Source organism: Entelurus aequoreus, linkage group LG23 (assembly GCF_033978785.1).
Source record: "Entelurus aequoreus isolate RoL-2023_Sb linkage group LG23, RoL_Eaeq_v1.1, whole genome shotgun sequence".
In the NCBI taxonomy this organism is placed as follows: domain Eukaryota; kingdom Metazoa; phylum Chordata; class Actinopteri; order Syngnathiformes; family Syngnathidae; genus Entelurus; species Entelurus aequoreus.
In genome coordinates this window covers 25,151,098-25,172,607 of record NC_084753.1, presented here as the reverse complement: position 1 = coordinate 25,172,607, position 21,510 = coordinate 25,151,098, and the positions used below count along the sequence as shown (strand labels likewise).

Here is a 21,510-nt window from a genome sequence, read left to right as displayed (position 1 = left end):
CAGTCTTTTTTGCCACTTGTGCAAGCTTTTTTGAAACATGTTGCAGGCATCAAATTCCAAATTAGCTAATAGTTGCAAAAAATTAACAGTTGGAATGTCTTTGCAGTCTATTCAATTGAATATAGGTTGAAAATGATTTGCAAATCATTGTATTCTATTTTTATTTACGATGTCCACAACGTGCCAACTTTACTGGTTTTGGGATTTGTATATATGTATACATGTATATGTGTATATATTATATATGTATGAATATATACTGTAAATATGTGTATGTATTTATGTGTATATATATGTTTGTGTGTATGTACATGAGCGTGTATGTGTATGTATGTATGAATATACTGTATATGTACATTTATATATTTCTGTTTTTCAATCAGATTAATCACACTCTTGAATTGTGATTAATCATGATTAATCACAGGTTTTATTATGTTCTTGCATGAGTAATTTGTGCTGAAGAAAATACCCCAATGTTTGGATACAAATGCAATTTTGTAGTCAGAATGTTGTACAATAATGTTTTAAAATGTCTTACTGAACTACAAGTCGTTGATTTGCTCAAAACTTGTTGACAGTAAGTATAGAAAGAATTGAGTGCACATTTTGAAAGTCTTTGAAAGAATATTACAAAAAAGTGAAGTGAAGTGAATTATATTTATATAGCGCCTTTCTCTAGTGACTCAAAGCGCTTTACATAGTGAAACATAGTGAAAGAAGGTACAGTTACTAATCGATAATGTAGTAAACACATCTATAAACAACTTTACAGAGTGCACCATTAAAATGTGAATTTACTTTAATTTAGTTTTACCAGTTGTTTGAAAAAAACAAGGTTATTTACCTTTTCAGATGACAATGCTGATCGCTTTTTTTAGGGTGCGACCCGAGCTCATTGTGATTATTACAGGTGACCAATGTAGTCCAGTAAGAATAATACATTCACATATCAGCCAGTAGTTGCATATTGATGCTCCTGTAGTACAATTAGTTTTTTTCTTGTATTTTTAATTGTATGCCAGATCAGCTGTGGTGATATGAATGACATCTTCTTGCGGCATGTGGTTTTCACAGATATTATCTGGCGTTTTGTTTCGCAATATTATGCAAAAGCAACATTTCTTACCTTCTGGTACCTGCTGATCTGTATTTGGGATCTGCACAAGTCCTGAAAATGTGCACGCGTCCGCCTTTGTAGGCTTCCTGTCTTGAGTTTCAAGTGTTTTCTTGAGTCTGAGTTGCGTGTAAAGCTTTGTACAAACTTCACCCTATGCTTAATGTGTCAACATATTTTAAAATAACCATGTAAAAGCAAGATTAGAGATATGAAACTGTTGAATTCAACTCATTCTTCATTCATTGCTGTTTTGTATTAGCGCTACAGTCGATGCTGGTGCTAACTTGACTTGATGTTTAATCTAAATACCATATGTTATTCTGTCTGATTTTTTTTTTTACCTATATTGCCTGTAGGAACAGATATGTGTGAGGGATTCTATTATTGAGAGGGAGACAAGCAAGCAGATTCCCACTTTCATTGACTTGATTTTTTTATTGACTTTAATTACAGGTTGCAGAGATCAAACAGCATTGTGTATAATGACTATAACATGGGCAGGGACGGAAAATGAGGTGCAATAAAAACAAGTGACTCATTGGTTTATCCTTACTCTCTGATCTCACCAAGGTCTCTGCAGAATTTTCTCTGTCTCTACCTTCGACTTTCTTTTTCTGACCAATGTTAAATCATATCGATATTTATTATATTTCAAAGCTACAGTAGTAGACACATTTTCTGCATGTAAAATACGATTGCCAAAGGGTAATGTGAGTGCAAAGGCTCGATTGGCCTGAATCTGGGACAAGTGGATGATTAACATTGAACAGCGCGTCTTTTATTGTCGTAAATAGAAGATTAAGAGTTAGATGACACATTGCTCAGGCGACTGCAAGGAATTCCTGTTTTTTTTCAGAGCAGGGTTTCTTCAAGTTCACTTATCAGACTGAAGAAAACTTTAGGGCAGTGATGGGCGAGCTACATGGAAAATGGAGTACGCTAAGCTACAAGTTACTCTCGATTACATGTCGCTAAGCCAGGGGTCGGCAACCCAAAACGTTGAAAAAGCCATTATGGACCAAAAATACAAAAAACAGATCTGTCTGGAAAAATGAAAAGCCGTATATAAGTCTTACAATGAAGGCAACACATGACATAAGTGTCTATATTAGCTATAATAGCCTACTATCAAAATGACTATGTGTCGCAGGCTGAAGCAAATCTTCGTTGACAGAAATGTTGAAATGTAATATTTATTTTACACATTTTTACAACATTAGAACCCATTAGTAAATCAGAGGCTACTCAGAAGGTGACATAACTCCTGGAAATTACTGGCTTTTAGTGGCCAAAGGTATAAATGTGTGTGTGTCCAAGTTAACGGAAACGGCCGGCTGTCTTCTTCTAATGGATTTATTACAATCTTTGGCAAGCTAGGTAACGTTTGCTGAGGTCTGGAACAACATGGCACACAAACAACTATCTGAAATGCAGCCAATATTACATACAGATAATGTGTCATGAGACATGCAAAACTAAATTATATACTGTACAAAGAGGATACAAGAAAAGGATATTAAATGAGCTCATATATACCTACAAATAAAGCTTAATGATGCAATATGTACATACAGCTAGCCTAAATAGCATGTTAGCATTAGCTTGCAGTCATGCACTGACCAAATATGCCTGATTAGTGCTCTTACAAGTCAATAACTTTAACAAAGCTCACCTTTGTACATTCACGCACAGCATAAAACTTTTGGTGGACAAAATGAGACAAAGAAGGAGTGGAAGATTTTACATGTAAACAAACAGTACAGTGGGCAGCACGGTGGAACAGGGGTTAGTGCATGTGCCTCGCAATACGAAGGTCTTGAGTAGTCCTGAGTTCAATCCCGGGCTCGGGATCTTTCTGTGTGGAGTTTGCATGTTCTCCCTTTGTTCTTCCTCCGGGTACTCCGGCTTCCTCCCACCTCCAAAAACATGCTCCTGGGAATAGGTTGATTGGCAACACAAAATTGGCCCTAGCGTGTGAATGTGAGTGTGAATGTTGTCTGTCTATCTGTGTTGGCCCTGCGATGAGGTGGCGACTTGTCCAGGGTGTAGCCCGCCTTCCGCCCGAATGCAGCTGAGATAGCTCTCCCCGCGACCCCAAAAGGGACAAGCGGTAGAAAATGGATGGATGGACAAACAGTCCACACCATGGTGAATTCAATTAGGAAGGTTTGTGACATGTTGGTCCTCAAACAAAAAACATACTAAAACAAAAAAAACAATTTTCCCCATCTTTTTCCATTTTCAATCCTTTTTTAAAAATGCTCCTGGGAGCCACTTGGGCGGCACTAAGCTTAAGGGGAAGCTATCCCCGGAGAATTGTAGCGTTTGTACATCAAAGCTACATTTAACAGCATTTATACCTATGGACTCATATGTATATTATCAATGTTAATGTAACTGAGAGTGTACAAATTCGGGTGCATTACTAAAAACTATCTGTCATTTAGCTGGGGACACCCTACAACAGTGGTCCCCAACCACCGGTACCGGTCCGTGGACCGATTGGTACCGGGCCGCACAAGAAATTAAAAAAAAAAAAAAAAGTTTTTTAAAATACAAATGTATTTCAGTTTTAGGAGTTAAATGGTGGAACAAGCTCAGTGATGAGCTGAAGACATGTAGTTCTTTGTTTTTAAGAAAACCTTGAAAGGTGATATAATAGAAAATTATAAAATATAGTAACAATTACTTTCATCCCATTGATTTTTTTTTTTTAACGTTGATGTTCCAGGCAATCTTAATGTCAGTGGAGGTATAGGATAGGCAAATATAAGCTTTGGCTTCAGCCTATTCCTTTTTTGGTCATTCTTTTTATTTTATTTTATTTTTGTGTGTAAATATGTATGATTGTTAAATATGTATAATCTGTACTGTTAAACTGGTCACACAAAATGGTTAATGGTTGATGGTTGATTATATGACCGAAATAAACTTATTTCATTCATTCATTCATCTAATAATGTAAGAAATTAAATAATTAAATTAAATGTGTATGAATTTCGAAAGGGAAAGTACTTATCAATGGATCTGTAATAATAATGTTAATGTTCTTAATTTAATGTTAGTTAAATTGGTATGAATTTAGGTTTGAAAGTAGTTATAATCTGTAATAATAAAAACTAATAGTTATTATTCGTGTTTCCTAATAATGCAATAAATAATATATTATCATACATTACAATTTTTTAAAAATAAAATAGATATCTGATTGACCTATAATTTTAAAGTGAGTTATCCATTTAATTGTACAGTGTAAAAATGACAATAGGTAAAAAAAAAAAAAAAACAGTAATTCACCATGAAAAAACAACAACTGCATATATGAAAAAAAATGGCCTATCAGTCGTCAGAATTTTAACGTTAAAACACAGTGGTACCATTTTTACATTTATAGAAATGTGCTGTTAAAAAACCCCATAGATTCTATATTAAATGATGGCGACTGAGCTGCCTGTCAACAGAGAATGTAAAAAAATTATATAATGATCAAATGCATGTGCAATGGTATAATAACATCACAAGGCGAATCCTTATACATTTATAATAATTTATGTCTCACTGTTACAAGCGGCCCTCTGAGGGCAGCCATAACTGCGATGTTGCCCTCAGTGAAAACTAGTTTGACACTCATGCATGCCCTACAACTACCTCTAGGGGTCCCTACACCTCACTTTATGTATTTATTTGGTTTGCCTTTTCTTTGGCCCACACCTATAATGTTTTTAATTTACCCTACGTACAGTAAAAAAAAAAAAAACAGTATCTATTTATATCTTTACAAAAAAACAATGACTTGTGTGTTGTTTGGGAACAGTTATGTGCAGTAAAACTTTTCATGAACTCAACTAACCTTAATGTATGTTCCTAAATTTGTGTTCCACGTCTTCGATGAAGAGAGCATTTTGGTTAACAGAGTAAACAACTAAAAACTAAGGTTTCCGGCATTGTTTTCTCTAAACGCATACATTTGTCTAAATTAGGCCAAGGACACACATTATTGTGGACGTCATCTTAAACCGGTGGTCCCCAACCTTTTTGTAGCTGCGGACCGGTCAACGCTTGAAAATTTGTCCCACGGACCGGGGGGTTGTATATATATATTTTTTTGTCCTAACGCAATACAATCATGTGTGCTTACGGACTGTATCCCTAAAGACTGTATTGATCTTTATTGATGTATAATGTATATATTGTGGTTTTTTATGTTGATTTAATTTAAAAAATTTAAATTATTATTAATTTCTTTATTTTTTATTTCTTGTGCGGCCCAGTACCAATCGGTCCACGGACCGGTACCAGGCCTCGGCCCGGTGGTTGGGGACCATTGTCTTAAACCACTAAGGGAAAAATCTAATCTGCGGAAGAGAATTCCTCTGCCATTTTAAAGTACAGTATATACTGTATTTTTTTTTTAAGTCATCAGCTTGAAGCGTCCCTCTGTCTCCGACTCCCTTGTTGTCGTGTGACATGAGTGCATGACTGTCATGATTTTGCTTACTCGTTTCGATGACCTGAGTTATCTTGCCTCTGATTGGCCAGTCCGTAATGTTTCGCCCGAACCTTAGCCATGTGACTCATCATACGAACACCAACCAATCATCATGGATTTTCTCCATATGTATGGATTTTCTCCATATTTTTTGGGCCTGGATTCGCAACCCATTTTCTCTCTTTGTAGCTTGTAGCTTTGATGTAAGCTACCTCGCTACATGGCTCTAAAAAGTAGCTAAGCTACAGGAAAAGCTACTCGTTAAAAAAGTAGCTAAGCTACGGCCAAACTACTGGAAAATGTAGTTAGTTAAGCTACGTAGCTTAGCAACTGCCCATCACTGCTTTAGGGCCATGGACAGTGTAGGTTAATGATGTCCTGGGCATGACGTTAAAGTGCATCCGGCATTGGAGTCTCCTCTATGGGGTCTTGGGGCACTAGGAGGTTAACCCCTTTACTACTGTTACCCCAGGTGGCCCTTGGCAAAGGCCTAGTACCTGACTGCCCCCTAGCCAGGGATACGGTGAAGACCTCAACGGCGGAGCAGGCGGAAGACAGTATATTTAAGAACTACCACAACGGCTGCGATGGGGGAAGAAGGCTGCAGCAGAAAAGGGTCCCCAGTCGTCTTGGACTCCATGCCACTGGACCCTGACCCGATTCTGTCAAGGATCGTGGGGTGACTGTCTGTGCACCAGTCTCCCCACGTTAAACAAAGTCACGCACAGGCATCCTCCATAAAGGGATACGCCCCTACCAGGAGGATCGTCATACTCGTTCGAGTGACCGCCGATGATGATGAGTGTAGGGATACTCAACTGGTGGTCTGAGGGCCAAAGCCGCAAGAATGACACTATGCTGACCGACCCTTGAGTTCAGTACAAAACTTTTTTTGCAGCAAATTTCCAAAAACCCAATACTGCTCCTGTTGTACAGAGAAACCTGGACTTCTGTAAACACATTAGCCGATCCTTACATTGACATTTTAACCTTGCTAGCAAACATATAATTTAAAAGCTGGTTGGGATTGCCTTGTATTAATTTCAAATGGGATTTCCATTTAAAATCACCTTATTTGAAGCTATCTTAACTTTTTCTTCTCCTCTCTGCAGGATTATTTGGAGAATATCAGTAACCAGGCTCGGCTGGCTTTGAGCTCTGAGGATAAAGGCTCTTTGTTTGGTAACATCCAGGACATCTACCACTTTAACAGGTAAAGGCATGTACACACCAAAACACAAATGTGTGTGTCTTTATACTTTGTTGAACACTGTTGATATTATATTTGTCAATAGACCAGGGACATTGTAGGAATATAATTCTCCAAATAATTATTTACAGTCGACTGATTTCTAGGAATGGCGTACTAAGTCAGGTGTGTGTTGGTCCCCGTCTGCATATCTGCCTCCTCTGTCCCTGCTCTAAGCTGTGTTTGTGTGGTTTGACGGCTGGTTCCTCATCATGGTGGTCTTTGGACACAAATATACACTCTCAGCCATTCATTTGTCAGCTGTCATGCACCAAAACAAAGAAAAAAAAAGTTGGACCAGTTAAAGGAAGCTTTAAAGCATTCCTGGTGACCTCATGTCTTAGACGCGAAACAATAACTTTACCAGTGAACTTTTTCCATCATTGTGAAGCTGAAGTTTTGAATTCAAGGAAGTTTTTCAGAGGCTCCCTGTGTGCCTCCTGAAATTTGAAAACAATAGCTAGAAACAATGAATCAAAGCATTTTTACACGCATGTGTTTTAACAGTATGCTCGGTACGTTTATAATCATTTGTGCACATTTGTTTCCAGGGACTTGCTTCACCACCTGGAGACTTGCAACGCTGACCCTGTGGCCATTGCAGAATGCTTTGTATCAAAGGTAAGAGTCAGAATGACAGAACAAATGCAGATTAAACACAACAGAACTAGAATGATCAGTTTTAGGTTCAGACTGTCACCAATTATTTATACCGTATTTTTCGGACCATAGGGCGCACCGGATTATAAGGCGCACTGCCGATGAGCGGGTCTAGTCAGGTCTATTTTCAGACAAAAGGCACACCAGATTATAAGGCGCATTAAAGGGGTCATATTATGATTTTTTTCTAAATGTAAAAGACTTCCTTGTGGTCTACATAACATGTGATGGTGGTTTTTTGGTCAAAATGTTGCATAGATGATGTTTTACAGATCATCTTTAAGCCACTTTCTGACAGTCGCTTCAGGATGCGCTGTTTTGTGGGGGGTTTTATTTACGTGGCTCACCTTCCACAGCGTCTTTTCTCCATCATCTTTGTTGTAGCGGTGTAGCGTGCAAGGACGGGTGTGGAAGAAGTGTCAAAAGATGGAGCTAACTGTTTTAATGACATTCAAACTTTACTTAAATCAATAACGGAGCAGCATCTCCTCATCCGTGGCTCACTAGTGCAACAACAACGCTAGAAATGTGTCCCGTGAAAAAGCGTCCGATCGGAACTCTCTAATAACTAAAGTTCCTTGGGTGAATAATGGTAACTCACTACACCGGTATGTTTTAGCGCTTTCATGCCGAGTTTACTGACAGAAATAAGTGAGAACTTTGCACTACTTTATATTAAAAATGGCAACAGCGGAGGGTGAATGTCCCATAACAAGAAGATAGAGAAAAAGAAGAAGTTTATCGACTACGGTGTCGGCACGGACTACAAAGGCGGACCTGCGCAAATTTTCAGGACGTATGCAAATCTTAAATACAGATCAACAGGTACCAGAAGGTAAGAAAAGTTGTTTTTGCATAAGATTGCAAGACAAAACGCCAAATAATATGTCTTACCTTATACACACACCATAATAATACTTGTATGTTGAAGCACAATTCCTCTGTCTACGGTAGCTGTAATGCTCCCACAATCCATCAAGTGGTGCGGCTTAATAGCTTACCAAAGTCGTAGTAAAACATTTTTACAGATTTTTGAGTGCCGTGTGTAATGTTCTATATTTTCAATGGAACATATAAAATGTTGGTGTTGTTTACTGGCCTCTACTTACAGTTTACACATATCTCTTATTAAAAGTTCAAGTACCAATGATTGTCACACACACACTAGGTGTGGCGAAATTATTCTCTGCATTTGACCATCACCCTTGATCACCCCCTGGGAGGTGAGGGGAGCAGTGGGCAGCAGCGGTGGCCACGCCCGGGAATCATTTTTGGTGATTTAACCCCCAATTCTAACCCTTGATGCTGAGTGCCAAGCAGGGAGGTAATGGGTCCCATTTTTATAGTCTTTGGTATGACTCGGCCGGGGTTTGAACTCACAACCTACCGATCTCAGGGCAGACACTCTAACCATTAGGGCACTGAGTAGGCTGTGTGATTTATGTGTGACTGCCATCTACTTGTCACCCTTATCATTACACCATTTACCAAATAGAATAGCTTTGTGGTCGGTAAGCACAACCAGAATTATTCCGTACATTAGGTGCACCGGTTTATAAGGCGCACTGTCGATTTTTGAGAAAATGAAAGGATTTTAAGTGCGCCTTATAGTCCGAAAAATACGGTAATATATATACAGTGGAAACGACTTTGTTGGACCATCTCGGTCCAAACCTTTATAGGCACCGATTAAATTCTGTCGGGTATCAATTCATGTACAATCAAACGGTGTCATTTTTTTTGTCCTGACTACTAAGGCAAATCATACATTTGATGTACAGATTTACTTTACAAAAGAGAAGTGTGGGATACTTCTCTTGTTGCCTTATATGTATTTGACTTGATTAAATGGATTTATATTAGGGATGTCCGATAATATCGGCCTGCCGATATTATCGGCCGATAAATGCGTTAAAATGTAATATCTGAAATTATCGGTATCGGTTTTTTTAATATCTGTATCGTTTTGTTTTGTTTTGTTTTTGTTTTTTTTAATTAAATCAACATAAAAAACACAAGATACACTTACAATTAGTGCACCAACCCAAAAAACCTCCCTCCCCCCATTTCTTTCTGTTATCAATATTCTGGTTCCTACATTATATATCAATATATATCAATACAGTCTGCAAGGGATACAGTCTGTAAGCACACATGATTGTGCGTGCTGCTGGTCCACTAATAGTACTAACCTTTAACAGTTAATTTTACTAATTTTCATTAATTACTAGTTTCTATGTAACTGTTTTTATATTGTTTTACTTTATTTTTTATTCAAGAAAATGTTTTTAATTTAGTTATCTTATTTTATTTTTATTTTTAAAAAAGTACCTTATCTTCACCATACATGGTTGTCCAAATTAGGCATAATAATGTGTTAATTCCACGACTGCATATATCGGTTGATATCGGTATCGGTTGATATCGGTATCGGTAATTAAAGAGTTGGACAATATCGGAATATCGGATATCGGCAAAAAGCCATTATTGGACATCCCTAATTTATATTAATGTTTGACACTGCCGGACCGGAGCAGGAGGGGATAGAAAGACAAAAAAAAGGAAGACAGAGGGGGAAATTGCGGGGACAAGAGGGGGATACGACAGAGAGATGTGATGTGGTAGTGTATAAGGCCCCCAGAGTGTCTACTTTGTAGTTAAAATTAGGAGGTCAGCCAATTACAGCCGACCTCCAGTCCCTATTGATGTGTGTACTGTAGCGTGAGGGAGCTAATGTGATTAAAATTGGGGGACATCACGGCCGTGATGGGTCCCTACCATGCCGAGCCCCCCAAACTCTAAGTGTCTAACATGCAGTTAAAATTGAGGGATGGACAAGCAGGGGACAAGTCAGGAGGACTGGAGCCCCATAGAGGCATCCTCATACCCTCGCCGTGCCTCTCAGCAGGACAATCCCTTGAAGTCCTATATGTGTGTATGCGTTATAACTAGGAGGAACAGAGGGCGCGGACCCCACCCCCCAAAAGCCCCAACAGTCCACACAGGAGGCAACCAAGAACTACGGCCAGGAGGCATACATATACATACACACATATACGTACATACAGTACAAACATACGTACATACACACATACATACACATATACATATGTATATTTATCCGTCAAACACACATAACAGTGCCATATTTTGACGCTTATGTGGCACGTAATATCACGGCCGGTCGCAGATGTGACCGGCCTGTGACAAACATTTGGCGGGGAAACAAGCACTCGAGCAGCACTCAGTCGGACTGTCTCTAAGTAATGCTGCAATTTTCCACGCCCTACACAAAACACCAAAATGTGCAGTAAGGCACCACTTCACAAAATGCGCTAGCTCGATGCTAATTTACATTGGATTTCCCATACACGTGCAACTGATTAGCATTAGTGATTTTACATGGCGATTTCAACACCCCCAAAACTATAACTAAGATGCACGTTACAATCAAACATACGTGCGGGTGCTTCCATTTGTGTTCACATTTGACACAAATAGAAGTCGCGTGTTTATTACGTGTACGACTACATTAAAAAAGATTGGATTGTAACCGAAAATCTGTATTGTGCATCGTAATTTGCAGGTTCAAGTAGCCTTGGAGGGCACATCTGAACCCTTTAAAGTTTGCATATGCATTCTGTAGAGCATGGGTGTCAAACTCGTTTTCATGGAGGGCCACATCGCAGTTACAGAGGGCCGCTTTTAACAATGAGTAATATATGAATATACATGTATATATATAATACATTAACAATATTTTTTTACATAAGCTGCAAAAATTTTTTTAAAATTTTACTTTAAAAACTGGCAGCTCAGTCACCAGAATGTTACAGTAAAAGCAGTGGGGTTTTTTTACAGCATATAAAAACATTGAACAAATGGAATGGAATGGATAAACAATACCACTGTTTTTAGCTGTAAAATTCAAGCAACAGAGCTGCCAGTTTTGTTTTTTTTAACTGTAAAATCTTGTCGTTTTAATACTTTTTTTGTTTGTTTTTTAATGTTTTAGTGTCTTACTGCATATGGAAAAAAACAGTACTAAAGTTGATTTTACGATAAAAAACTCGGAATTTAACCGTAAAATATATTGTCAATTTTACAGTCTACAATTTGATTGATCATTTGTTTTGAAATCATAAGTCAAGTAGATATTTAAGTACAATATTTATCTTTATTTTACCAAAACATATTTTTGGAATACATGATAATATAATATTTTGATTTAAAAATAAAAAAAAGATTTAATTTTTTTGATTAATCAATCCAACAAAATAATACACAATAATACCATAATAATAGAATTCCAATTCCAAAACCAAACCCGGCCCAGCAACATTCAGAATAGCAATCAACAGAGCAATTGAGAGGACACTAACAGGACACAAAGCAATCCAAAAGTAGTCATACACAAATGAATAACATCAATATCAGTATCAATATTAATAAGAATTACAACATGGCAGTGATTATAAATCCCTCATGTACATTATCATCACAGCCATTTATCAAAAATAAAATAAAACCATTTAAAAAATTAACAATAGTGTCACAGTTGCTTACGCTTGCATCGCATCTCATAAGCTTGACAACACATTGTGTCCAATATTTTCCACAAAGATAAAATAAGTCATATTTTAGGTTCATTTAATAGTTAAAACAAATTTAAATAATGGATCCTATATTCCAATATGACTCATTATTATCAAAACTAAATGCAGTTTTTTCTACTGATATCATCTCCATAGCTTGTGTATACCAGTCAGTATGAGTTGGACTATCAATATCTATCAATTTTTTTAATATTAATATTTTGACTTTGATAATATTGAATTTCAAAAGATATGCAATTGCATGCAGTACATGATTTTTAATGTCAAAAGGGAAAGCGCAAATATATTTAGTAAGAAAAGATTAAGCATTTTATTAACGCATATTATTTCTAGCCTTTCGCGGGCCACATAAAATAATGTGCCGGGCCAGATTTAGCCCCCGGGCCCTGAGTTTGACACCTTCTGCTGTAGAGTGTGTATGTTTCCACTTTTGGATGGGAGTATTAAATATCCTGTGAAAACCAAATAATCAAGTGAAAACAAATGCACAAATAGAGGGAAGCAATGTCAAGGTTCAAAAAGTATTTCTTATCACAAAATTCTCCTTTTTGTCACTTATTTCACGTCCTTGCACAAGTTGGTGCAGATTTAAACTACAGTTGCTCAACCTTGGCCAGAAAACTGAAATCTTCTGATTCTACTTAGTTTCTTCACTCCCCCGCCACACCCCCGCACCGTGTCGTTTTTCTAACATGCACACTCCTAAAGTACCGTGCTTGTTGCAGCCTGTTCTAACAGCAGTTTGACACATGCACGCACAAACTTTGGACAAAACATGAAGAACGGGCTATTTGTTTGTGTCTTTTTTGCTTTCATGCCTCGCCCAACCATTTCCCATAAAAATGCTCGCATGTCCCATGATGCCACATTCCAGCATTTCCTCTAAAACGCGCCGTAATAAACTTAAGCCACTGCGCCGCAAAGAGACCATCTGACCATGGATGACAAACCAAAATATTTTCTTTGCGTCACAAACATTTTTTGCCTTTTAAGTATTCCAGGAACTTTATGTCTTACCAGCACACATGGGACACATAAGATGGCACAAAAACGTCCCAGATTTAACCCAGTGAGTACCGCAATAACGAGTGTATGAACATAATCTAAATAGAATAGGACAGTGATTCTCAAACTGTTGTACGTGCCAAAGAATCCCCTGATTAAAGTACAGTGTTTTATTTTGCTATATTCAAACACAGTGTTACTGTTCCAACTGTGTTACAGTGGCCACAAATATAGTTTAGGCCTACCAGGGGTAGGCAACCCAAAACGTTGAAAGAGCCATATTGGACCAAATATACAAAAGAAACATTTGTCTGGAGCCGCAAAAAAATTAAAAGCCTAATATGAGAGTTATAATGACGGCAACACATGATGTAAGTGTCTATATTAGCTATATTAGCCTACTATTAAAATGACTTTAAAAGTGTTATATAAGTGTTATAATGAAGACAACACATGATGTAAGGGTCTATATTAGCTACATTAGCCTACTATCAAAATGACTTCAAAAGTCGTATATAAGTGTTATAACGAAGGCAACGCATGATGTAAGTGTCTATATTAGCTATATTAGTCTACTATCAAAATGACATTAAAAGTCTTATATAAGTGTTATATAAAGGGCAACACATGATGTAAGTTAGGCTGACCATTAGGGATGATACTCGGAACCGGTTTTCTCGGTTGTTCGATAAGAAAAGAACCGAGTCCTCGGACTCGAATCCCTTTTTGAGAACCGTTACCCGTTATCGAGACCACTATAGTAAAGAAAAAGAGTTGGTTCTTTATTCGAATCCCTGGGAACGAATCCCGTCCCAACCAGAAATGCCCCGTGAGACATCACAAGAAATGACATCACGTAGCTCAGTCATTAGGCGCAGATAGCGAAAGCAGGAAAAAAATGGACAGGAAAAAGCGCTCCAAGGTGTAATAAAGTTCAAAACAAAAGGTATAATCCAATGAATAACTTTACTGAGAGATTTGAGCAGGGTACAAACACATGAACAACACTTTTACGACCAACCGGAAACATAGCAACCAGGCTAGCAACGCACCTCCTTTACGGCAGCTGTCACAACGTTCTTAAAGCAACCGCAGCACATACATATATGACATCTCCCTTTTTTAACTTTCGTTTTTCTTTCCTTGTAAACAAAACAAAATCACACTGTATATGTGTTGTCTGTCTAATTATGAATAATGCAGACGAGGCGTGTTGGCTGAGTTCTTGACGTTTAATTTCACAGCGTGCTCATTCTTAGCTGCCGGGTGACGATATGCAACAACACTTTTCGGGGCTACCGCGCATGCTCGTCACTCCCGTTGCATGCTGGGTAGTGTAGTTGTTAAATTCCCTAGCTCATAACATCTTTCCCCCTATAAAGAAATAATGTTAACTCAAAGTGTATTTCTTTTTTTAGCTTTAACTTTTCATTTTTTTTAGCATTGTATCCACATTTGCAAAAAACTTTTCTCTTCATAGAATTTTCTTTCAATAAAGAAATTAAGTGCAAAAATGTCAAAGCATCATAACAAACAGTTATGTCAAATAGCAGCAGAATTGCACTTTTTGGAAAGCTGTATTATTTTCAGTTTTGTGCCCAAGGGACTGATTTTATTTAACACTATATTATTATTTATACACCTATAGTGATCACAGAGACAGGTTGTTTTTGTGTTACTGTATATATTTGTTTTTCTGAAAAATCCCACTTAATATACTTTGGGTAACAACAGTCAATATTTATTTTTTTTATTTTATTTTTTTAGGGGGGTAACAGTCAATATTTATTTATTTATTAGATTAAATTGTTTTCTTATATAATAAAAGTGAGCTTTTGTTAAACCAAATATTGTGTGTTTTTTTCCATATACAACCACCTATCTGGACTCGATAAGAGAATCGATAAGGAATCGGTTCGATAAGAGGATTCGATAATAGGCTCGAACTCGATAATTTCTTATCAAACATCATCCCTACTGACCATACGTCCTCTTTTCCCCGGACATGTCCTCTTTTGCGGGGATGTCCGGGGTGTCCGGGCGGGGTTTTTTAAATGCCTCAAATGTCCGGCATTTTGAGTTAGGGTTGCGTGTACCGGGTATTTTCAATGTACGTCCAGAGTTAAGAAGGGGTTAAACAAAACAAAGTGTGGACGCATGCGTGTAACACGGGTGGGAAATAAGACATATTTCCTCTCATGGCATCCCCTCATATTACCTGCGGCGTTTCCACGTTTAATCTCACGAGTTTAACACACGCGCTCACGTGACCCGCTGCAGCCTATCGCGCTCTATATGATCCACCGTCCCAAGATGGCTGCCAGGTGCGGTGGCTAAGCCTGGGCACATCTGAAGCCGGTATGTTTTAAAGTTGTCGTTTGCCTGCATATCGTAAAAACAACCGTCCAACATTTTACAACTAATTGTAAACTTATAGGTGCCGACCATCAGGGCCGAGTTGCGACGAGAGAGTGTTATTAAGCCGAGTTGGTAAGTGAATCTGTTTGCTAATAGTAGCTGCTAGCCGTACCCATGTATTGTCTATGGGCGATTAGCATCGGCTTTTAATCCCGTTTCCTCCAATGTTTCTGGTCCCATTGAATTTATATTTATTTCGAGTCTGTATTTTGGGTACTTACATATGGTGACTGAGTGTTGTGGCGTTTTAAGGCCATGTGCACTTTTTATGCTACGGTAAAGACAATGAATGAACACTGTTACACCCGTCATAGTGACGTCACTGTTATTGTTAATGTTACACCCGTCATAGTGACGTCACTGTTATTTTCTATTGTTTAATATTGTTCATGTTGCACCCGTCATAGTGACTACACTGTGTACTGTCGTGTTTGTTACATTGTACATACTTGGGATGGTTTAATATTGTTAATGTTAGCAGTATTATTGCTAATAATGATAATAATAAGTGTAACTTATTTATTGAAGGTCGAACAATAGATGACTTAATGTTGATGTTTATGTGCGCACATTGATTGAACTCCGGGTCCTGTGTTTACGTAGGCCAGGTCCCTAAGTCTTGGATGGCGAGCTGTAGATAGGCCTTGAGCCTGAGCCCAAGGATCTCCACCTCTCAACCCCTGAACTCCACCTGCTCTGGTCGGGCCTGTAGGCGGCTTATAGCCGAACCCCTTGCCTCGCATCTCATTACTCTGCAGCCCTTTGCACTACCTCATACACACCCTGCCCATAAACTGAACAGTCACTACAAACTGCCATATCCACAACCCCAACCCTGGGACCCCATTTTGAAAATTCCTAGCGCCAACACTGCTGTCAACAGAGGAGAAAAATGCTTTATTTAAATAAATATATTATTTATAAAGCAAGTTCGAGTATCATTGGCAAATTTTCACCTAGTCCCCGCCTTGGCACGCATATATGTCCTCTTTTGGGGATTTCAGAATATGGTCAGCCTATGTAAGTGTCTATATTAGCTAGATTAGCCTACTATCAAATTGACTTTAAATGTCTTATAAGTGTTATAATGAAGGCAACACATGATGTAAGTGTCTATATTAGCTAGATTAGCCTACTATCAAAATTACTTTAAAAGTCTTATATAAGTGTTATAATGAAGGCAACACATGATGTAAGTTTTTAGCTACGTTAGCCTACTGTCAAAATGACTTTAAAAGTCTTATACAGGTGTTATAATGAAGGCAACACATGATGTAAGTGTCTATATTAGCTACATTAGCCTACTATCAAAATGACTTTAAAAGTCTTATACAAGTGTTATAATGAAGGCAACACATGATGGAAGTGTCTATATTAGCTACATTAGCCTACTATCAAAATGACTTTAAAAGTCTTATATACTGTAAGTGTTATAACGAAGGCAACACATGATGTAAGTGTCTATATTAGCTATAATAGTCTACTATCAAAATGACTGTGTGTCGCAAGCTGACGCAAATCTTCGTTGACAGAAATGTTGACATGTAATATTTATTCTACACATTTTTACAACATTGGGAAATATTAGACCTCAGAGGGTGAGATAACTCCTGGAAATTACTGGCTTAGAATGGCCAAAGGTATATAGGTGTGTGTACAAGTTAAAGGAAACAGCATGCTGTCTTCTTCTAATGGATTTATTACAATCTTTGCAAGCTAGGTAATGTTTGCTGTGGTCTTGAACAACATGGCACACAAACAACTATGAGAAATGCAGCCAATATTACATACAGATAATGTCATGAGACATGCAAATATAAATTAAATACACAGAGGACATAATTAAAGGAAATTAAATGAGCTCAAATATGCCTACAAAGGAGGCATTATGATGCAAAATGTACATACAGCTAGCCTAAATAGCATGTTAGCATCAATTAGCTTGCAGTCATGCAGTGACCAAATATGCCTGATTAGCACTCCAACAAGTCAATAACATCAACAAAGCTCACCTTTGTGCATTCACGCACAGCATAAAAAGTTTGGTGGACAAAATGAGACAAAGACAGCGTCAAAGAAAGTTGTACAAACCACGGTGTGTTCAAGGACCGACAAAACTAGTAGGACAAAACAACGCTTGCCAAATCCTCTCATCAGTGAAGCATGTTTAATATAAACAGTGGGATTTCTAACAAATAGGAAGGTTTGTGTCATGTTTGTCCTCCCACAGAAACCATATTAAAAACAAAAAATATAGGGAGCCACTAGGGAGGCGCTAAAGAGCCGCATGTGGCTTGCCGACCTCCGAGGCCTACTGTATTTGGCCTGTGTGTATTTTAATGTTGGTCATCATGGTGGTACTTGGGAAGCCAACTTTTTTCTTAGGTGACACTTGATGAAAAAAGTTTGAAAATCACTGGAATAAGATATAAATACAGTAGGTTATACCGTATTTTTCGGATTACAAATCGCAGTTTTTTTCATAGTCTGGCCGGGGGTGTGATTTATACTCTGGAGTGATTTATGTGTGAAATTATTAACACATTACCGTACAATATCAAATAATATTATTTTTCTCATTCACGTAAGAGACTAGACGTACCGATAGAAGAGGAAGCGGTGCATTGTCTACCTTTGGAGTTGGCGGAGTTGTTTAGAAGTGACACAGAGGAAGAAGATTTCATCGGATTTAGCGATTAGGAGTGACAGATTGTTTGGTAAACGTATAGCATGTTCTATATGTTATAGTTATTTGAATGACTCTTACCATAATATGTTACGTTAACATACCAGGCACGTTCTCAGTTGGTTATTTATGCGTCATATAACGTACACTTATTCAACCTGTTGTTCACTATTCTATATTTATTTTGAATTGCCTTTCAAATGTCTATTCTTGGTGTTGGATTTTATCAAATAAATTATAAATAAATAAAAAATGCGACTTATACTCCAGTGCGACTTATATATGTTTTTTTCCTTCTTTATTATGCATTTTCGGCCGGTGCGATTTATACTCCGGAGCGATTTATAATCCAAAAAATGCGGTACACAGGAATGGATTATAGATTAGAATGAATTGAAATTTAAAATCAGATGCTCATTTTAGTGCAGTGCAAAAATACAGCACAAAAAACTGTCAACAAAACACACTAAAATGAACCATCTCAGACGTTGATCACTTGCATGGATGCAAAATACATCCATTTGGAACCTTAGAAGTAAATACCAAAGGATTTAGTTTTTTCCAGAAGATAATGCCTATTAGTCATAGATTGTTAAATTGAGTAAACTCTATGACTATTTTGTCGTAACATTCTATAGTAATTTGACTAAAGACGTTTTACCATCTTTTTCTGCCAAATGTGTTACATTTTTACACATCTGCTTGTCAGAACATATTTCGTGGTGATTGGGCTTAACCACCTTGGGTACTTATGTAGAGCACATTGAACTGTGTCAAAAATTTCAAGTCAATTCCACATTTCGGGACAAACTTTGGGGTTTCATAACAGCGCCACCATGTGGTGTTTTCATCCAAAAAAAGAACCCCACAGGCAACACAGTAGGGGTGCATGTTTTGACAAATGTTCACTCTTTTGTGTGCATGCAGCAGTTCAGGATTACAAAACCCAAAACCAGTGAAGTTGGCACCTTGTGTAAATCGTAAATAAAAACAGAATTAAATCATTTGCAAATCCTTTTCAACTTACATTCAATTGAATAGACTGCAAAGACAAGATACTTAATGTTCAAACTGGTAAACTTTGTAATTTTTTGCAAATATTAGCTCATTTGGAATTTGATGCTTGCAACATGTTTCAAAAAAGCTGGCACAAGTGGCAAAACTCACCACTTTGTTTACAAATGCGTGAGCAAATTGTCGAACAGTTTAGGAACAACATTTCTCAATGAGCTATTGCAAGGAATTGAGGGATTTCACCATCTGCGGTCCGTAATATCATCAAAAGGTTCAGAGAATCTGGAGAAATAACTGCAAGTAAGCAGCAATGCCCGTGACAACCATTTATCAACAACACCCAGAAACGCCGCTGGCTTCGCTGTGCCCCAGTTCATCTAAGATGGACTGATGCAAAGTGGAAAAGTGTTCTGTGGTCTAACGAGTCCACATTTTAAATTGTTTTTGGAAACTGTGGACGTTGTGTCCTCCGGACCAAAGAGGAAAAGAACCATCCGGATTGTTATAGGCGCAAAGTTCAAAAGCCAGCATCTGTGATGGTATGGGGGTGTATTAGTACCCAAGGCATGGGTAACTTACACATATGTGAAGGCACCATTAATGCTGAAAGATACATACAGGTTTTGGAGCAACATATGTTGCCTTTCAAACAACGTCTTTTTCATGGACGCCCCTGCTTATTTCAGCCAGACAATGCCAAGCCACATTCTGCACGTGTTACAACGGCGTGGCTTCGGAGTAAAAGAATGCGGGTACTAGACTGGCCTGCCTGAAGTCCAGACCTGTCTCCAATTGAAAATGTGTGGCGCAAATGAAGCCTAAAATACTACAGCGGAGACCCCGGACCGTTGAACAACTTAAGCTGTACATCAAGCAAGAATTGGAAATAATTCCACCTGAAAAGCTTCAAAAATTGGTCTCCTCAGTTCCCAAACGTTTACTGAATGTTGTTAAAAGGAAAGGCCATGTAACCCAGTGGTAAAAATGCCCCTGTGCCAACTTTTTTGCAGTGTGTTGCTGCCATTAAATTGTAAGTTAATGATTATTTGCCAAAAAAAAAAACAAGTTTCTCAGTTGGAACGTTAAATATCTTGTATTTGCAATCTATTCAAATGATTACAAGTCGAAAAGGATTTGCAAATCATTGTATTCTGTTTTTATTTACCATTTACACAACGGTTTTGGGTTTTGTAGAAGAGTCTGCTAATACAAGAGCACTCTATAGTGTTTTAGCAAATTGCTGCAAAAATATTTGTCACCCAAGTTTGGAACTGAACTCGGGGTGCCAATATGGTGTCATTCCCAGGCCGAATTTGGCTCCGGGGCCGCCAGTTGGATAGACCCGGTTTAATAAATCAGCTTTGCCTGCTCATGTGCACATTTACACATGTTTTAGAGTAGAATAGTATGTATACTTTTCATCGGATTTCCGTGGGTAGCAGTTATTTTGTGGGAGGGGTTGCCAAGTCGTATTGTGTCAGACTGTAGAGACAGACTGAGTTCTCGTGTCTTCAAAACAGAAATGTGTTTGTGGTTGACTGAAGCATACATGCATGTATTGTCTGCATGTTCCCACGTACTGTACATGCTCTGCATGAATTAGTATGCTATCGAAACATTGATGTGCTCTGTGGTGGGTGTACAAGTGTGTATTAGCGCTGCATGTACCCTTGTAAATGAATGGCGGCACATCTGGTTGTGTTTAGGTCTGGTCTGTGGTAGCAGACTACTGGAGACAAGGAGGAGACCTCTGCTCTTCAATTTAGGTCTTTTCCCACGTAGCACCTCAGGCTGAGTTTTGCTTCCAGTGAATGTCTATCCTAACGCTAACAAAAATAGAGTCCAGCAGAAGTCAAACTATGTCCACAATATCTGTTAGTACATGAGGCGAGATATCTGACAATCTTCTCTGCGTGTTTATGATGTCGCTTCCTGTTTTCTGTCAGCATCCTGCAGTGTTTATGGACACAAATAAATCTAAATGAGACGCCGCCCCCATGTTATGTAATAGCGGAGGGAGGGGGGAAGAATGAAACGCAAATCACACATCCATCAACACACCTTCTCCTCATGAACATTGATATTACTGTAGAATTCATGCATTATTCACTGAGAAATGTTTTTCTTTAAAAATGGGAAAAAAATATTATAATTTTTTTACACAATTATAGAACAAATTACCGTTGTTTAGAACAATATTTATCATAGTCTACATTATTTACAGTGTGGAAATACATTGCATCATACTTTTTG

General features: G+C 37.9%; 1 protein-coding gene and 1 long non-coding RNA gene across 3 annotated transcripts in view; both read left to right on the top strand.

Moving 5' to 3' along the window:
- LOC133640524 (pleckstrin homology domain-containing family G member 1-like) overlaps window positions 1-21,510 on the top strand; it is a 140,026-nt gene that overhangs the window by 82,745 nt on the left and 35,771 nt on the right. For both annotated transcript variants that reach the window (XM_062033991.1, XM_062033990.1), the window contains exons 3-4: window positions 6,722-6,822; window positions 7,410-7,479. In XM_062033991.1, the coding sequence (XP_061889975.1) occupies window positions 6,722-6,822; window positions 7,410-7,479 (171 nt within the window). The remainder of the gene's footprint in view (window positions 1-6,721; window positions 6,823-7,409; window positions 7,480-21,510) is intronic.
- On the top strand, window positions 15,452-16,515 carry LOC133640525 (uncharacterized). The gene is made up of 3 exons (XR_009824176.1): window positions 15,452-15,497; window positions 15,577-15,629; window positions 16,161-16,515. It is a non-coding gene; the product is annotated as an uncharacterized LOC133640525 (long non-coding RNA).